Source organism: Rattus norvegicus, chromosome 1 (genome assembly GCF_021556685.1).
Source record: "Rattus norvegicus strain SHRSP/BbbUtx chromosome 1, alternate assembly SHRSP_T2T, whole genome shotgun sequence".
NCBI lineage: Eukaryota > Metazoa > Chordata > Mammalia > Rodentia > Muridae > Rattus > Rattus norvegicus.
In genome coordinates, this window is record NC_141534.1 from 207,333,946 (window position 1) to 207,350,176 (window position 16,231).

General features: G+C 50.2%; 1 protein-coding gene across 4 annotated transcripts in view; it reads right to left on the bottom strand.

Moving 5' to 3' along the window:
• Positions 1-16,231, bottom strand: part of Cfap46 (cilia and flagella associated protein 46) — a 79,515-nt gene that overhangs the window by 20,310 nt on the left and 42,974 nt on the right. For all 4 annotated transcript variants that reach the window (XR_015636609.1, XM_087583143.1, NM_001447241.1 and 1 more), the window contains 13 exon segments: positions 14,782-14,953; positions 13,946-14,151; positions 13,246-13,428; positions 12,689-12,838; positions 10,280-10,428; positions 9,482-9,580; positions 7,503-7,635; positions 6,278-6,424; positions 5,095-5,295; positions 4,885-4,991; positions 3,999-4,175; positions 2,799-2,934; positions 336-524 (listed from right to left, as the gene is read on the bottom strand). Coding sequence is in view for 3 of the 4 variants with exons in the window: in XM_087583143.1 (XP_087439269.1) it covers positions 336-524; positions 2,799-2,934; positions 3,999-4,175; positions 4,885-4,991; positions 5,095-5,295; positions 6,278-6,424; positions 7,503-7,635; positions 9,482-9,580; positions 10,280-10,428; positions 12,689-12,838; positions 13,246-13,428; positions 13,946-14,151; positions 14,782-14,953 (2,049 nt within the window). In the remaining variant the exon portion in view is untranslated.

The following is a 16,231-nucleotide window of genomic DNA, read 5'->3' on the forward strand; positions in this document are numbered from 1 at the left end:
GGAGGAAATGGGGTGCAGTGGGGTGGGGGGGATGGGGAGGGATGTGCTAGGCTGCATGGTTTACTTTTTTCCTAAGATAATGCAATTGACCATTATCAGCCCTTTATCATGAATTGAGTGGTAACCCCAAAGCCTGGGAATGGGAGCTTTAAGCTTACAAGGGAAGGCCCTTTATTATTAGTTAAGTCTTCTTAAGGATCAGACCATACCTATGTGCACTGAGGTGTGGGAGTGGTCAAGAGCTGCCATGGCATGTGGTGGGGCCCCTTAGGTTGGCACCCTGCCCTTAGTGTGACTGGCAGGCCCCCAGGAAGAACTAAGCTGTCTGCTGTTACCAAGCCGATGGATGAGTAGTCACTGGTGTTCTGGAGGAAGTCTGCAAGGAGCTTCTCAAAGGAGTTCTGCTCCATCTGCAGCTCCAGAGTCTCCTTGCACACGATCTGCAGCAACTCCAGGCACGTTTCTGCCAGGCTGAGCTTGAGGCGGGCCAGCCTCCTCATCAGCGGGGAGTTGATGTTCTGTAACTGAGGTAGTTGGGAGGTGGATAAAGCAAGGCACCCTCCCCGAGGAGACCAACCATTGGCAGGCACTTTGACAAGGCCCAGCTGACATACAACAGCACGAAGTGAATGATGGATACATTTTCACACAGCAATAGACAGAGGCCAAGTGTCAGTGCAAGAAAAGGAACGTGGTCTTCACACTCTGGATTTCCCTGTTTCCTTTCTTGAGCCCGTGTTGACAGCAGGCTGTTCCCTGCTCTAAGTTAGTCCACGTTGTATAGAACAGTGGCTTTTCAGGCTGGGCCTTTGTCCCGAGAGGCTCTGCTTCACAAGCAGCTTTGAATGGTAGTGGATAATTGGGCTCCTGCCTGGACCTACAAATCATCTGTCTGGTACTACCCATGCCTGATAGACCGATAAATGAATCATTCCTGGGAGAAAGGGGCCATTCTGAACAATTACTGGGGTGAACTGAGATCATGGGGGGGGTGGCACATGGGTGTATTTCATATTAGGGAAACCAGGCCCAAGAACTTATCAGGGCATTAGACCAAGGAAAGGGCATGATGCCCTCACTGGCCCCCATAAAGTGAGTGGCATCCAGCACGGTGATAGCCTGGTTCCCGCCAGTTTACCATCTCATACCAGGTGTGTGAGCACCAAGGACTCACAGGTGAAGACTCTCAGACTGTTCTTGGGGCTTCTGCTCTGTTCAGTCCCCCGATGCTGACACAGGTGATTCAACAGCTGTCTCCGCTTGTCAGCCTGCTTGCCCATTAAGACCTGAACCTGCTGTCCCTGCTCTGACCTGATTCTGCCCTCTTATCTCTGCAGCTGACTGCAGCTTCGCTCTCAACTATGACTTCCTCAGCCCCATGTCTACAGACACAGCTTCTCTGTTTCCTTATCAACATAGACATTTCTCTCAGCCCGCCTCTGAAACCTCAAGAAACCCACTGTAGCCTCTTTAACTTGTATTCATTCTGTAACCCACACATGTGTGCATTCAGATGTATTTACTGTGTGCTGTGTGACCCGAGAGCTAATATTAGTAATTAAGATTGCAGAACAAGAACCTGCATATGCCTTCGCCAGATTACTAAAGTAAGCGGGATAATCTGGCAAATTGCTGTCATTAAAACTCTTAAACCTTGTTAACTTGTTTTTATTCAATAAATTCTCACACTTTGTAAAAAAAAAAAAAGACACAAGTGTGTTTGTCCCTGTTTCTGGCATAGCATGCTCAAGACATCCTGCCTGTCTCCCAAGTGACAACTGGCCACTTTGCGGTGCGGTAAGCCAGTTTTGTATAAATGGTGGCATATGGTGTGTGACTGCTTTATCACCGTTTGGTGACAGCTTATCCATATGATGTTTGTCTTTTCTGGTTTTCCACACATTCGAGAAAACATCTCTCCACATTACTTGCTCATTCTTAACATTTTACCCCTAAGTTTTGAGAGCTCTGGGTGCATTCCCGATACATCGCTGCTATCAAGGAGTACAATTCGTAAATGTTTACTCCTGGCCTGTGTGTTTCCACCTTCCGCTGGAGAGTATGTTTTAAAGACCTACTTATCAAGCTACCCTTTTATTGGGTCATATGTGAGGTACAGTCCTTTGCCAAGTATGTCATCACTTAGGGACTTTCCTAGGTGTTCTAGTACAGTCTTGGGCCTTTGGATTCCTATGCATTGTTTTCTTAGTCGGAGGTGTGAGCAGAAGATCAGGTTTTTGGACATGTGTTCTCCTGTTGTTCTAACACCATCTAAAGTCTGTCCTTTGTCTGTAGAGTTGTGCCTCTGTTGAGGACTCTGTGTGTCTCTTTATTTCTGGATTCTTAGGTTTGTCCCATTGGTCTGTCTATCCACTTTCCAACTAACCACACACTGATTGCTATAACTCTTTAACAGGATTTAAATTCGAGTACCACTGGGCTTCTAATTTTAGTCTTCTTTTGCAAAATTGTCTTGGCTATTTTAGACCTTCCATATTTTAAAATAATATTGTTGACGTCTATTAAAAAGCCTGTGGTAGTATCATGGCTTAGGTGTGTATGTGTTCGTGTGCATGTGTGTGTGCATGCATGCATCACACGTGTGTGGTTTTATAGGATTGGGTCTCACTGGGCAGCCCAGGCTGGTCTGGAACTCTGCATACTCCTGCCTCAGCTTCCCACGTGCCTGGATTACAGGTGTGCCACACTGTGCCTGGCTGGTTTTGTTTTAAAGTCAGATCTGTAAGGCAGTGCTGTCCTGTGCACAGAAGGACTGGGGTGTGCAGGCCCATACTTACATCTTGAAGGGACAGCATCCCCTGGACTCTGTGAAACAGCTCCTCTTCTTCCGATATAGCTTTCTGGGACAATGAGTACATCTCCAGATAGTAGGCAGTCTTTTGTTCCTCGTCTTTTTCATTTTGAGCACATAACCTTTGTACAATGTGAAAGTAGAGTTTAGACCAAAGGTGCAAGAGCTCAACAATATTTTGTACTAGTACATGCTATACTGATTAATAGGTATAGCTTCCACATAGTTATGCTACACATTATATAGTACTTAAATGTTTGCAGTTAAACGTTTTACACATGAAAGCATTCCTAATATATTTCATTCATTTTCAGTGTGCTTGTAGAGTTATTCATGTATATGCACAGGTACACATACATACATGTGGAGGTCAAAGGTCAACCAGGGCACTGTTCCTCAGATGTTGCCCACCCTTCTTTGGAGACAGGATCTCTCACTGGCCTCGAACCTATCATCTCGGCTACACTGTGTAGCCAGTGCTCCTCAAAGATCCACCTGTCTCTGGGTCCCCAGTGCCAGCATTATAAATGTAACCCACCTTACCTGGCTTCTTTACATGGGTTTTTGGGATTGAACCCAAGTCCTTGTACTGGCAAGCAAGTGGCTTACCTACTGGGCCACCTCCCCAGCCCCCCAAACACACTTCAGAACAAGATACAGAACAGTTAGAATGGCACCGCGTGTACACTGTGAAGTTTCCTTTTTAAGGAATCTCTGCCTGGAAGGTGTCTGATGAGGCAGTGCCTCAATGTCCGCCTGCTGAGTCAGTTACTGTTTTCCTGCCATCTTGGTGTCCCACAGTGGCTGCTACAGCACACCCTCGGTAATGGGTGTGTGGCTTGGGTGTTGGCTGATCATCGCTCTAAAGGCATCATGTTTAAAGGCTTGTGGGTGTCTGGGGCAGGCAGAGGCACTGTGAGGAGCACTGAGGGTTGGAGTCGGAGGACAGCTGCATGCTCACTGGGGTGCATAGCTGTAGTAGCAGCAGGAACAGGTGCCGGGGACCCTGCAGGACTGCAGGGATGGGTTAGCAGGGGGAGAACTGGGAAGGGAGTTGGGCTGAGCCATATCCGAGGCTGAGGAAGAGCAGAGGCTATCTGGAAGAGCTCAAAAGTGAACCCTACTCAGAAGGCGTCCCCTCAGGCAGCTTCAGTGGCATGGGTGGAGTGTGTGGTGGCACCCTTACCTCTTTATCCTTGCATGTTCTAGCTTTAAGTCAACATAATTTTTGTGGTAGCCACCAGAGACAAAGTTTTCTTCAACTTCCAACAGGTGATCTTCTAGTTCTTTCAGCAAAAGTGGGTACTTCTTAAGTTCTTTGCCAATCATGTTGCAGGCAAATCGACTTTGAAGTTTCACACATCTGCTAGACAAGTGTGTCCTCAGGATTGTGGGCTTGAAGCTTTTCCCACCAGATTCAAAAGCCCAAGACCACAGTGACCCCCACCCCCACCCCTGCTTCTGCCCAGAGTCCGCCCCGGGGACTCTGAATCTCAAGTACCAATGCCCACCACCCAAGATGGACATAATTCAGCCACGGCGCTGGATCAATAAAGTTGCAATCTAACAGCCCCACCCAGGTATCATGTTTGCCCATGGAAAACCATTGCTGAAATGAGACTCGAGTCAGGACCAGCTGATAAGACACGGTGCTCACAGTACTTTTCAGAGAGGATCCAGAAGTGGGAGCAAGGCAAGGATCTCTGCATCTGTGCTCAGTGAGCTCAGACGATCTCTGGAAAGGGGACTTGAAGTCTGTGAGTGATGTGTGTGGGGTTCCCTGGCAGCCCTACACAAGGGGGCAAAGCTCAGAGGCTCTAGGAGCCAACAGAAAGACACTGTGGAAGTGTGGGCTGGCTGGAAGGAAGCCCTCAGCTCCTCTGAGGCACATTGTGGAAGGAAGGGCTGGTTCCCAGAGGGACCTATGTAGACACACAGACATGTGAGACACACAGGGCAGGGAATGAACTCATGGTCCTGCTGGCTCCAAGCCTTCCTGGGCCTGACATGTGAAGCATGAGAGAGACTGCATGGTAGAAGTGGTCACAGGTTTGGCACCCCTGGCACATTACCTGGCCTCTAGCTCCATGATGAAGAATTCCAGTATGGAGACTCTGTTCGGCCTTTCGCTCTGGAGGGTCCTGAAAGTCTCTATGAGTTTCTGAAATAGGCCGCAAACCTGGGTGTGGTGATCACATAACCATGTCACTGGTCAGACCTCAGCACATACCCCTTCCCCCTGACATGCACCCCATGTTGTCTACTGGCTACCCCCAACTCACTGAAATTTCTTTTCCCTCATCTTCGGAGGATAGGATCGATTCAGCCAGAGTCAGGGTTAAATTGTACCAGAACTCCTCGGCTCCGCCCAGCTGCTGGGCCCTCTCAATCAAGAGCATGGCCTGCCCATGGTTCTTCTCCTTGTTGGCCAGCTCTGCTAGAAGCAGCAGGCACTGTGCTTCTGCACAGGTATCACCTAGCTCCTAGAAAGCAGGATGCATGATACATGATGGATAGATGGGTGGTTAGCTCCATTCGGGTCGGTATGGCTACCACATGGGAGTGCTCAGGAGTGGGAAGCATGCCCTGGGAGTCACAGGAGTCAGCCTGTGCAGGATTTCTCTCTGCTCACTTTACCTACATTCTTGTTCCCTCCCTATTCCTCCACATCTTTTCCTTCCCTGCTGTCTTCCCTGTCTCCTCTTTGAAACCTGCACTTCTCTTCCCTCTTCGGTACACATGTCCCACCTCTGGCCCCAGCACCTTTTTCTCATCCCTGACACCTACACGGCTGTACCCCAGCACCTGCTGTGCCAACCCTACCACTTACGTACCTGTCCCTCTCTGGTACCTGAGTCCCTACTCTCACTGAAGGGCCTGGGCTCATAGCTTACTGGTGTCACTGATTTTTCCACCATTGCTGGATCCTCATCTTTTCTATGAATGGCTCAAAACAAGCCACAGGCCCTTTGTGCCAGGATCGTGGCCTCGTCGACCCACTGAAGGCAATTCTAAGTCTGTCTGCAGGGGTTTGGTGGAGCTAAGAGATTGGAACTTGGAAGAACGGCATCATTAGAGCAGACAACACAAATAACTTCTTCCATCCACACTGTCCAAGGTCAGATGTCCACTGGGGACATAGTCCTGCCAGGTGAACTTCTAGGGTTGAGACACAAAGGGACAACATAGAGAGGGAGTGGGCACTGGGGTCCCAGGTCTGGGTGCAAATTTCTCTAGTAGGCAGCCACTCAGAGAAGAGTAGCCAATGCTCTCAAGCCTCTAGAGAGCCGGGCTTTGAGCAGTGCTCTGTGGAGGGATGCTAACTCGAGTCTTTTGGGGGAGCTCAGTGGAAACTTTGAGAAGCCACAGATGTCCCTGAAGTCCTCAGATGAGGAATAAAGATATATCTGAAGAGTTCAGGCCCAGGTCAAGATGGCTTCGGTGGAAATAGGTGAGACTTCTTACCTGGAAAGCGTGTTGGGCCTCAGACAGGAGCAGCCGGGCTGGCTGGTGCAGCTCCAAGTCTAGCAGGACCTCACCTTTGAGTATCCACAGCTGGGGGTAGGATGTCCCATCCAGGCCTTTGCCAGTCTCTTCATTTATCTTCAAAATCTATGAGACACCATGACCCTAAGCTGCTTTGTGCCCAGTGTGTGTCCAGTGACATGCTCCAGCTTAGAAGCAGAGTCATCCTGTGAGGCCAGTGTCCCACAGGGTACCTGGCCACGGGGATGTCCCCAGCATGCCTTCAGCCTCTGCTTGTCTAGCTTATGACATACCCTAAGCCTTTGGGACCTTTGTCTCTCCTTATTTACTCCTTTGACTCCCCCATTACTGATTGAGCTGCACAGCTTGGTAGGCCAGCATCCCCTCTGTGAACAGAGCTGGGAAGCGGTTGTGAGGCTGGCAGGTCTGCCTTTGTGCTTCTCTCTCCGTTCCCAGTGTACCCAGCAGCATACCCCACCTCCATTGTGGATGGGTCACTGGGTCCTCGAAGCTGAGCAAAGTGCAGGATTGATCCTTGACTGTTCAGAGTTCAGATCCCATTAACAAACCCCACGTGGAGCATGTTCCAACACACTCCAAGTGCTGACTTTAATGGGCTCACACACAGAGCAAGCGCTCTGAGGAACCAAGGCTTTCTGGGATGGCTACTCTCTCCCCATCCGCAGACTGAAGGGGACATCCAGTTGGTGAGGAGACAGCAGGGGCTTCACGAGTGGAGCCAGACCCTCTTAGATATACTCCGCTACACAGAGAGTCTCTCCCCTCTTAGTAATCGGTGCCCAAGCCCTAAGCACTGGTAAGCACTCACCTGCTACATTCTCTCTCTAGCCAGCTGACTCTGTTGCTGCTCAGGCCCCAGGTAATCTGTTTCACATATACAATTGCCTTCCCTGAGGAAATCCAGGGGGTTAGGGTGGGACCAACACAATCCAGTCTCTGAGTCTCCCATACCTAAGTGTATGCATAAGCACTTCACAAATCCACTGTGGCTTGCTGACTCTTTGGGGGCAATCCTACATGAAAGCCAAGTCAATGCCATTTCTGGGTTTCAGATCCTGCTGTTGCAGAGCCATGCTAGGTCAGTGTCGCCTCTGGGTCATGGATTCCACTGTGGCAGTCAATGCCAGGCTAAGTTCTCGCCACCTCTGGGCTATACGGATCCTGCCGAGCAGTGCCAACCTACCGTGTCTTGCCAGATCAGTGGCTTCACCTCTGCAGACTGGGCTGGAGCCAGCTGCTCATGCAGGGCTGGCAGGCTATCTTCTACAATGGGTTCCTTGTTCTTCTCTTTTTTAAATGCAATCTCTTTTCTGCAGCTGGTTGGAGTGAAATAGCATCATGTAACAGAAGAATTGCAGTGGTTGGTAACAATGGTCAGTCTTACTTACAGTCAAAGGAATACAAGTTAACCCAGCCAAGAGAAGCCCTGATTCACACGTGTTTACAAAAAACCAAAACAGCTGGGCAGCAGTCTGGTTCCCAGAACCGAACCCGGAAGCCTGTTCTCTCTGCAACTGTCTGACAAGCTGATAGTTTAATGAGCTTCTCGAGCCTTATTTACGTAGAGCAGACCTGCCTCTGGCAGCTTTCCAGAAAGGTAAAACTGCTTAGTATGCAGGGTTCCCTATAGAGCAGTGGCATGGCTCCCCCTCCCCCTCCCCCCTCTCCCAGACCCAAGTCACTTACCATACTAAATCCAGAGTAGTCCACTGGGAGGTGGGCCAGTGCACCACAGTACTTAGCCCAGTCTGGACACATTCTCGGTCAGAGCATCCAACATTTCTACCCCAATGCTCACACTTCACAGAACCCTAGGTCTTGCTCACACCAACTGCCCAGGACTCTCTGACTATAGGCACTTGGAACTGAAGTCTCTCTGGATCCCCAGCCCTGGTATCATCATTGGCACAAACCCTTCTTGTCAGTCTGAGTCATCCTTCTCCTCTGGAGTCCACCTGCAGAGTCACCCACCTGCAGTGCCACCCACCTGCAGTGTCACCCACCTGCAGAGCCCCCACCTGCAGGGCCACCTACCTGCAGTGCTGCCTACCTACAGTGCCGCCCATCTGCAGAGCCACCCACCTGCAGTGTCGCCCACCTGCAGAGCCACCCACCTGCAGAGTCACCCACCTGCAGAGCCACCCACCTGCAGAGCCACCCACCTGCAGAGCCACCCACCTGCAGTGCTGCCCATACTGCATAGCAGGCATTCTGAGTAAACCAAAGAACAGGGAGAGGTAGGGGCTGGGGATTTAGCTCAGTGGTAGAGCGCTTACCTAGGAAGCGCAAGGCCCTGGGTTCGGTCCCCAGCTCCGGAAAAAAAAGAACAAAAAAAAAAAAAAAAAAAACACAGGGAGAGGTGGGAGGCTCTCCCAGCCTTGCATTTCTGGAACCCGTCTGAGGGCAGGGAGGACTTAGCAAATGCTCTCACAGCCAGTCCAGGGAAGCAGAGATAAATGGCTGTGCTAATAGCATGAAAATAATTTTTGTAGGCAGATACTTGTTGCCAAAGGCTGCAGAATGAAGCAAGTATGTGTGGCAGACTTACATGTTCATAATTGACCAGGTGTTCAACAGCAAAACCCCAGAGGGGATTGCTGTGAAGGGATGGGGCCCATAGTGACATTAATTCTCTTCCTTACTTGTTTTCTAAAGTTTGCACGAAGGTCATAAAATTTACATGTGTGTGTGTGGGAGCCACATTGCAGAAATGAATAAAAATAGGACTATGTATGTATGCATTCTAGTGTATTCTTAGGTGGACTTGCTACCGTGATTGGCTAATTTAACTGTTGGACAGCCTACTATCAGCCAGCCACAAGTACTTCAGAGTGACCCAAGAACCTAGAACCAAACACGTGCCTCACTCCTCAGCATGTCACCCCTGGCACACCATGGGGGAGGCTGTGACTGAGGAAGGACAGCCTTCCCTCATCCTGACCCATCTACCCTTCTTTTCTCCTTTGAAGCATTGCTCCATAGAAACTGCCCCCAGGCACCTCCAGGCACTAGACCGAGGATCCAGTAGTCACGATGGCCCTGGAACTGAGAGGAGAGACACAGCCAACCTAGGGTTTCCTCAGAGCTGTGCTTTACAACCCCCTGGATTGTACCTTGCCGGAAGGAGGGGGTCCCACACCCCGGAGTGAGCGCTGCACACACCTGGCCTGCTCCATGTCCCCGAAGTAAGCCTGTCCAACCACCTCTTCATGATGAGTCGCTGCGTAGTGCAACCTCAGGTCAGAGCACACCTGAAAAAGTCTGGAGGGTGGGGGGTGGGGGTGGGGAAGGAGGGGCACTGTCTCAGAGGATGCTGTCCAAAGGAAGTGGTCCTGGGCTTGTTGTGCTTGGTCAGAGCTGCTGAACTAAAATGTGCACTTCAGTGTTTCAGTATTTTTTTTTTTTAATAAAAGCTAGATCTACTCAGGGATTCTATAAGACCTCAGGTGATAATTTTCTCTGACATCCACTTATTCACTATGTGTACATTTTAGGGCACCGTCAGAGATAAGTCAGGCACCCTGCTGGGCTCTGCCAAACCCTGCCATAGCTTCCAGCAGGAAACTCCAACTGAGGTTTTGTTTAAAGCATTTCATTTGGGCATAGTCATGCGAGCATACTCAATCATTATTCATGTGTTTCTCCTCCCCAGAGAGAGCCCTGTCACCCTACCCTCTTTACCGCTCTCTCCTTCATTTCTCCTTCTCCTAGATCCTTGGTGGGAAGTACAATGCCCCTTGGTCCTTAAATACCTCAGCGTTCATCTTCTTAAAAACAAGGAATCCTCGAAGGATCAGGTAAAACCTTACAATAGAGATACCATTCCAATGTCTAGGTGTCTGAGGAATTTACTATTTACACAATCGGGTACAGAATTAATATCTAAGGTGCCGTTTGGTTTTATACTGTTTCAGACATAACTGTTACGTTCACCACTGTGGGGTAAGGAGGTATACCAACCGCAGGTGGTAGAGGTCCGCAAGGCTCTTGCTCTCCACCACAACCTCTGCAATGAGCACGCCCAGCTGCAGGATCGGAATGCTGAGCTCGTGAAGGTACATCTTCTGCAGGGCTTTGGCCAAATGGTCTATGTAGTACAAAGTGTGCGTCTGTGCAAACACATGGCAAATGGGTGCGGTCACAGGCAGGATTTGCACACACTAGTACCCTGGGATGATGGTTAATAGTGACTGTCAACTTGGTATGACCTAGAAAGTCTCTGGGCATCGCCGGTGGGAAATTATCTAGATTAGCTTGGAGACTCTGGGTTTCTTTTGTAAAGGGTTATCTTGACTAGGTCAAATGAGGTGGGAAGACCCACACTAAATGTGGACTGGGGTCCTGAACTGCATGATGAAGAGAAGACCAGGATGGCATGGCCGCTCATTGCTCTTGGCTTCCTGAATGCCGTGAAGAGCTACATCCCCACCAGGATAGACCACACCCCCAAACTGTGAGCCAAAATAAATGCTTTCTCCTCTAAGTTGCGTTTATTGGACATTTCGGTCACGGTGGCAGGAAAAGTTAACCAATACACCCAGCTTTGCCTGGCGCAGTGCCCAGCACTTACAGTGCCCAGCACTCAGCAGATCTTTAACGTTCTCTTCCCTAACCCATCATTACAAGTTTTGCTTCAGTTGTCAGCACCAGAGGATGGTTAAAGATCCACACAAGACACACATCCATTAATTCATTAAGTTCGTGTTCTGTTTAATTTTTCCAATTCAAACCGATGATCTTTGTGTATGCACACAACTGGGTGTCTAGAAAAAAAAAGACCCCAGCCAATACCTCCAGTGGTGTTGGGCTTGGGTATGGGATGTTGAAGACATTAGACGAGCTGTATTGATCGTGAGTTTCTGGTACTTGGATGGCAAGCAGGATACAGAAAAACACAGCACTAAGATCTGGAGGACTATGATGGCCCGGCCCATGGGCACACTTGCCCAGGATTAGTGTCAAGGCTTGGTGGCTCCAAACCCCTGTACACACGGGTCATGTGAGATACACTAGATCTAAATCTGGCTAGACTGTACAGGTGGAGAATATTTGTACCTTGTGTGGGAATACTATAGAGTACTAGCTAAGATCGCGGAAAAGGAAACAATGTTTTTTAGAAAGGGCACAAGGATACACCAGTCACAGAGGAAAAGATTCCTAATTTCCACAACACCAAGGTTAACATTTCTACATAGAAAACCCCGTCACGGGAGGAAAGGGTTCATAGAGTGACCAGCTGTTTACAGAGGTGGCAGAGTGTCCCTCACAGAACAGGCCTGTGTTTTTCTTCAATTCCATAAGGGAAACAGAAAAATTGCTACATTATGGTGGTGTGCTGGCAGACGACATGCTAACAAGCCATCCAATATGGGAGATGCCATCCCATGACTCCTGGCACTGGATGGCAAGGATGTGGACAGCAGGAGCTCTCTCACCGGGGACCGGGATGGAAGTCAACACAGCATCCCTGGGATACGGTTTGCCAACTGGCAATATTCATCATCACTGGACTGTTCCCTGCATCATGGTCCAGAAATGTGGACACCAGTGTTCCTGGATGGTCCCTTTGTAAGAACCAGGAAAACTACGTCCATCAGCAGGTGAGCACAGGCACCAAGGCCTGATCACTGCATCATTGAAAGGGTCTAACATAGCTGTCCCCAAACAACATGGGCGAACCCCATCAACCCACTTACCAGGAGAAATATGCCAAACAATTCCAACATCATGGGGCCCCAACCAAGCAGAAAAGTGTGGGCAGAACCTTGGGTTCCCAAGGACATAGGGTCCCAATACATGAAACTTTCGTGCGTGACTTTGTGTCAAAAGGGACTATGCTCTGTGACCAGATTGAGGCTCTGCCCAAGGTATAGCCAGAGTGTATAATCTTGGAGGTATCTACAAGACCTGGACTTGCTAGAGAGGACTGGGTGGTCTTGGCGGTAGAGATGGCGTGTTACGAAGCATCTAGAGGGAACCAGTCTCTACTGATACTGTGACCATAAGAATATGGTCATGTCTGCCTAGCTTGTGAAGACTTATTCACCGGGGCTATGCTAGCAGGAAGAAGCAGGACTGACTGTGAGCATGGGTGCCTGGGTATGGATGCAGTGGGACGGGCTTCCTAAAGATATTGGCAGCTATTTGGAAGAATAAGGGCCTGGGTAAGAGGGAGGCTTTGTAGCTGTGGGAGCTAAGGGTGGGAAGCTGCTCTCTTTTCACACTCAGTGTGACACTCCTACCCTTCTCTCTCCTGGGTCCCTCTTTGGTGACATTTGCAAGGGAGACATCAGCTGTAGCTTTAAGGGAGGGAGACTGAGCTTGTCAGCCCTGTGGCAGAGACCCGGCTGGCTGCTCAGATCTACTCACGGGCTTCTGGAAGCTCGTCGAGTTAATAGTGTAGTCACTCTTGTCCTGCTTGAACACACTCAGCAGATCCTCAGAGCAGGAGTAGGAGGCCCACTCTCCTATGCTGATGGGGATATCATCAGGTGGCTTGTTGGAAGCTGGGGTTGAAATCTGAAGGGTGTGTGAGGGGGCAGTAAACCGTGCAGTCCTGAGATGGATACTTCTGACTCAATATGGAGAGGAGAGACTGCAGCCTTTACCACAGAGTCTGGAGGCTGTGGCCCCAGGGTGGGGATAGCATGCCTTATAGAAGGGGAAACAGAGGAACAGGGAGATCCTAACACCCCCCCCCCCCATGTGAATGTGGTAAAGCTGGGGTTCAGGCTCCATGACTGTTAGTCTCCACCCCCTGCCTCAAGTGAGGAGCATGGGGAGAGTAGGGGGCATGGGGAGCATGAGGAGTGTGGGGGTCGTGGGGGGTGTGGGAGCGTGGGGGGTGTGGGGGTGTGGGGGTATGAGGAGTGTGGGGGATGTGGGCGTCTGGGGGGCACGAGGGACACACCTCAAGGACCTCTCACCTGCTTCATGTCCTTGACCTTTTCCTTCTCCTTCTCCTTCTCCTTCTCCTTCTCCTTCTCTTTTTCCTTCTCCTTCTCCTTCTCCTTCTCCTTCTCCTTCTCCTTTTTGGTCAATAACAATTGTGAAGTAGCTAGTTGTAAATACCTTTCTGAAACTTGTTTTGTTCCTTCTGTCAAGGAAATCTGGGCCAGGGCAAGGGAGAGGAAATTATAAATTGGGAGCATTAAAAATAGAGTCCGTATCCCCCACTTTCTGCACCTAATTGAAGATAGCTCTTAGGTCTGAGGGTGCTGCTCAGACAGGGTCAAACCTGGGAGCTCCCACAGCATGGAGCAAGCCTGGTCACTCACTACGGGTCTGTGTGTGGATAGGTGGGTTTAGGGCGCGTTCTTCTAGGAGCCTCAAGGGCACAAGTGTGGCAGAGAGATGCCAACAGGTCTTGCAGCATAGAGAAAGAGGTGGACGATGCAGGAAAAACTGTCTGCATGCTTCTCGAAGGCTTTTGACAGAGGACCTGGTAAGGCTCTGACTTTTTTGAAAAACAAAACAAAACAAAACAAAACAAAACAAACCAATGCTATTATAATGTCCCAAAGGAGGTGGCAGCAACAAGCACTTCACGGTCTTCCCCCAAGGGTTGGAGGACAGGGTTGGTAGGGATCTTCACTGGCCAGCACCCTATCTCCAGCCTTCCCTTACCTGCAAGATGTGCTTGAAGAGGCCATAGGCCACCAAACAGTCATCATCATGGGAAGAGGTGCTAGGGGATGCCATCAAGGCCCTCAGGACATGCACACGGGCCAGGGACTCCAGCTGCCTCACACTTCGAAAGTGGTTCAAGAGGACTGTCTCCAGATTTGAAGGCATTTCGTTGTCTGTGGGAGACTGGGCAAGGGAGGCCTGCCCTGCACAGGATGGTGGGAGTGAATCTGGGACCCTGAACTGAATTAGGCTCCTGCAGACTCAGAGATAGCTCCCCTCCTGACCTATAGTGCTGGTCTAGCCACTTGTCCATCGTGAGGCACCTAGTGATGTGCTGTTGCCTGCCCTGGGCTGGAGTTTGTGTAGCAGGGCTACCTTCCACACAGCCTTTCCTGTGTCCCAGACTTCTCTCTCGAAGTCTGGGAGTCAAAGAGGCCCATTTTCTGAGAAGCAAATGGCTGATGGCCTTGGACTTAGTACCCTTCAGTGCCAAGCTGGGGTCCTGAAGCCTTCACACCAATCAGAATGGTAGGCCGTAGGCTGGCCTGCTCTGCCTTCTTCCAAGCTAGCTTGATGTGCTGTGTTCACCTGCATGGGTTAAGTGCTGAGCAGACATACTGAGCAGTGCTTTCACTGTCCAATTCCTGTCCCTTTCCTGTCCCTTCTCTGTCCCTTTTCTTACCTTTGGCTAACTGCTGTAAGTCAAAAATGAAGGCATGTCTGCCAGAGGACATCGGTGGCCCAGCAACAGCCCTACTATGTCCTGCTGTAGGACCATGTAGGCCTATGGTATAGCATAGTAGGTCAGGGGAAGCCAGCATGGCCACCCTCACCTTCCTTCTTGGGGTCTGACTCAAGGGCGTCTTCCGTGGCTTTCATGCATAGTAGAATCTCGATTGCCCACTCCAGGTGGTCAAACACATCTTCCAGAGGGAACTGCTTATAATACATCCACTCGCTGAACTCCACGATGTAGTCTACCTTCTGCCAGTTGTTCTCTGGTTTCTTTTGGACAAGACAGAAAAGCACTGTGAAGTATGACACTACACAGGACAACATGCCACGAATTAGCATGGGGAAGCCTATAGCAGCAAGACGTGATGGTCTAGTTGGGCTCCCTCAGGGCTCCAGCTGTGGACAGAAGTACGGCAGGAAAACAGGAGTCTGGTAAGGTCCCCCAGGTCCTCTGCACCTTTTGTAAGTGCGTCCTACCTGTCCCTCAGGCCCCTGCATTTCCTAGCACAATGCTAAGTTTATGAAAGGGAAGCTGAGCGGGGCCCCCTGCAAGGCAGTCTGGCCAACCTGAAGCCTTGAATGGGTGATTCCATGGTTAAGCCCTTTGTTAATGGCCCCACAGCTTCCTCCCCAGGCATGCACAGCTTATGTCTAAACTATCAACAACTTCTATGGCTCATTGTGGGCCTGTGGGACGGCATGTCTGGGAAACGACAGTCAGAGATGTGGCACGGCGTATACTTGTCCTGTGACCATTGGAAAATGCAGGCCAGCCCCAAAGATGAGCGGCCTAGGCAAGCTGGAGCTTTAGTATGCTGACCAGATGCTGCATGCTCCCTTCCCAGGCCTCTCTCTTGGCCTAGCCTCATGGCATCACCCCCACGTTTTTCAGGACCTAGAGTCAGGGCTCTTTCACCTCCATAACACTAGCATGCCTACAGCAAGATGGGAGGCTAAGACAGGAGAATGCCCAGAAGCTTGGGGGTCAGTGACCCTGGTATACACAGTGGATCACTTCAAACAAGGTACAAGACGAGGACTGACACATAAGGTTGTCCTCTGACCTCCACAGGCAGGCTGTTGGCACATGCATGCTCATATCCACATACATGAACACACATACACACATTTACATACCACACACTGATCACATACACAAGTACATTTAAATAATAAGTCAATAAAAACAAGGTTCAAGGATGAGTCTCGAGGTCACTGAAGAGCGAGTGACATGTTTCCTCGGGAGGCTGCTGAATGTGTTGAGTTCTCTGCCCTTCCTCTAGCACAGCCTGGTGGCCTCCGCTTCTCCGGGGGCTGCCCTTCCAGCTTCCTCAGCGAAGGCAGGAAAACAAGAGTTTGGTAAGGTCCCCCAGGTCCTCTGCACCCTTTGCATCCTACGTGTTCCACCGGCCCCTGTGTTTCCTAACATGACTCCAAATCTCCATTATGGAAAAGGATGCTGAGCAGGGCATCCTGCAAGGCAGGGCGTGACTTACTGCCTGACCCTAAAGCCCAGCAGGAGAACTGAGGGTGACCAGTTAGTTGGTC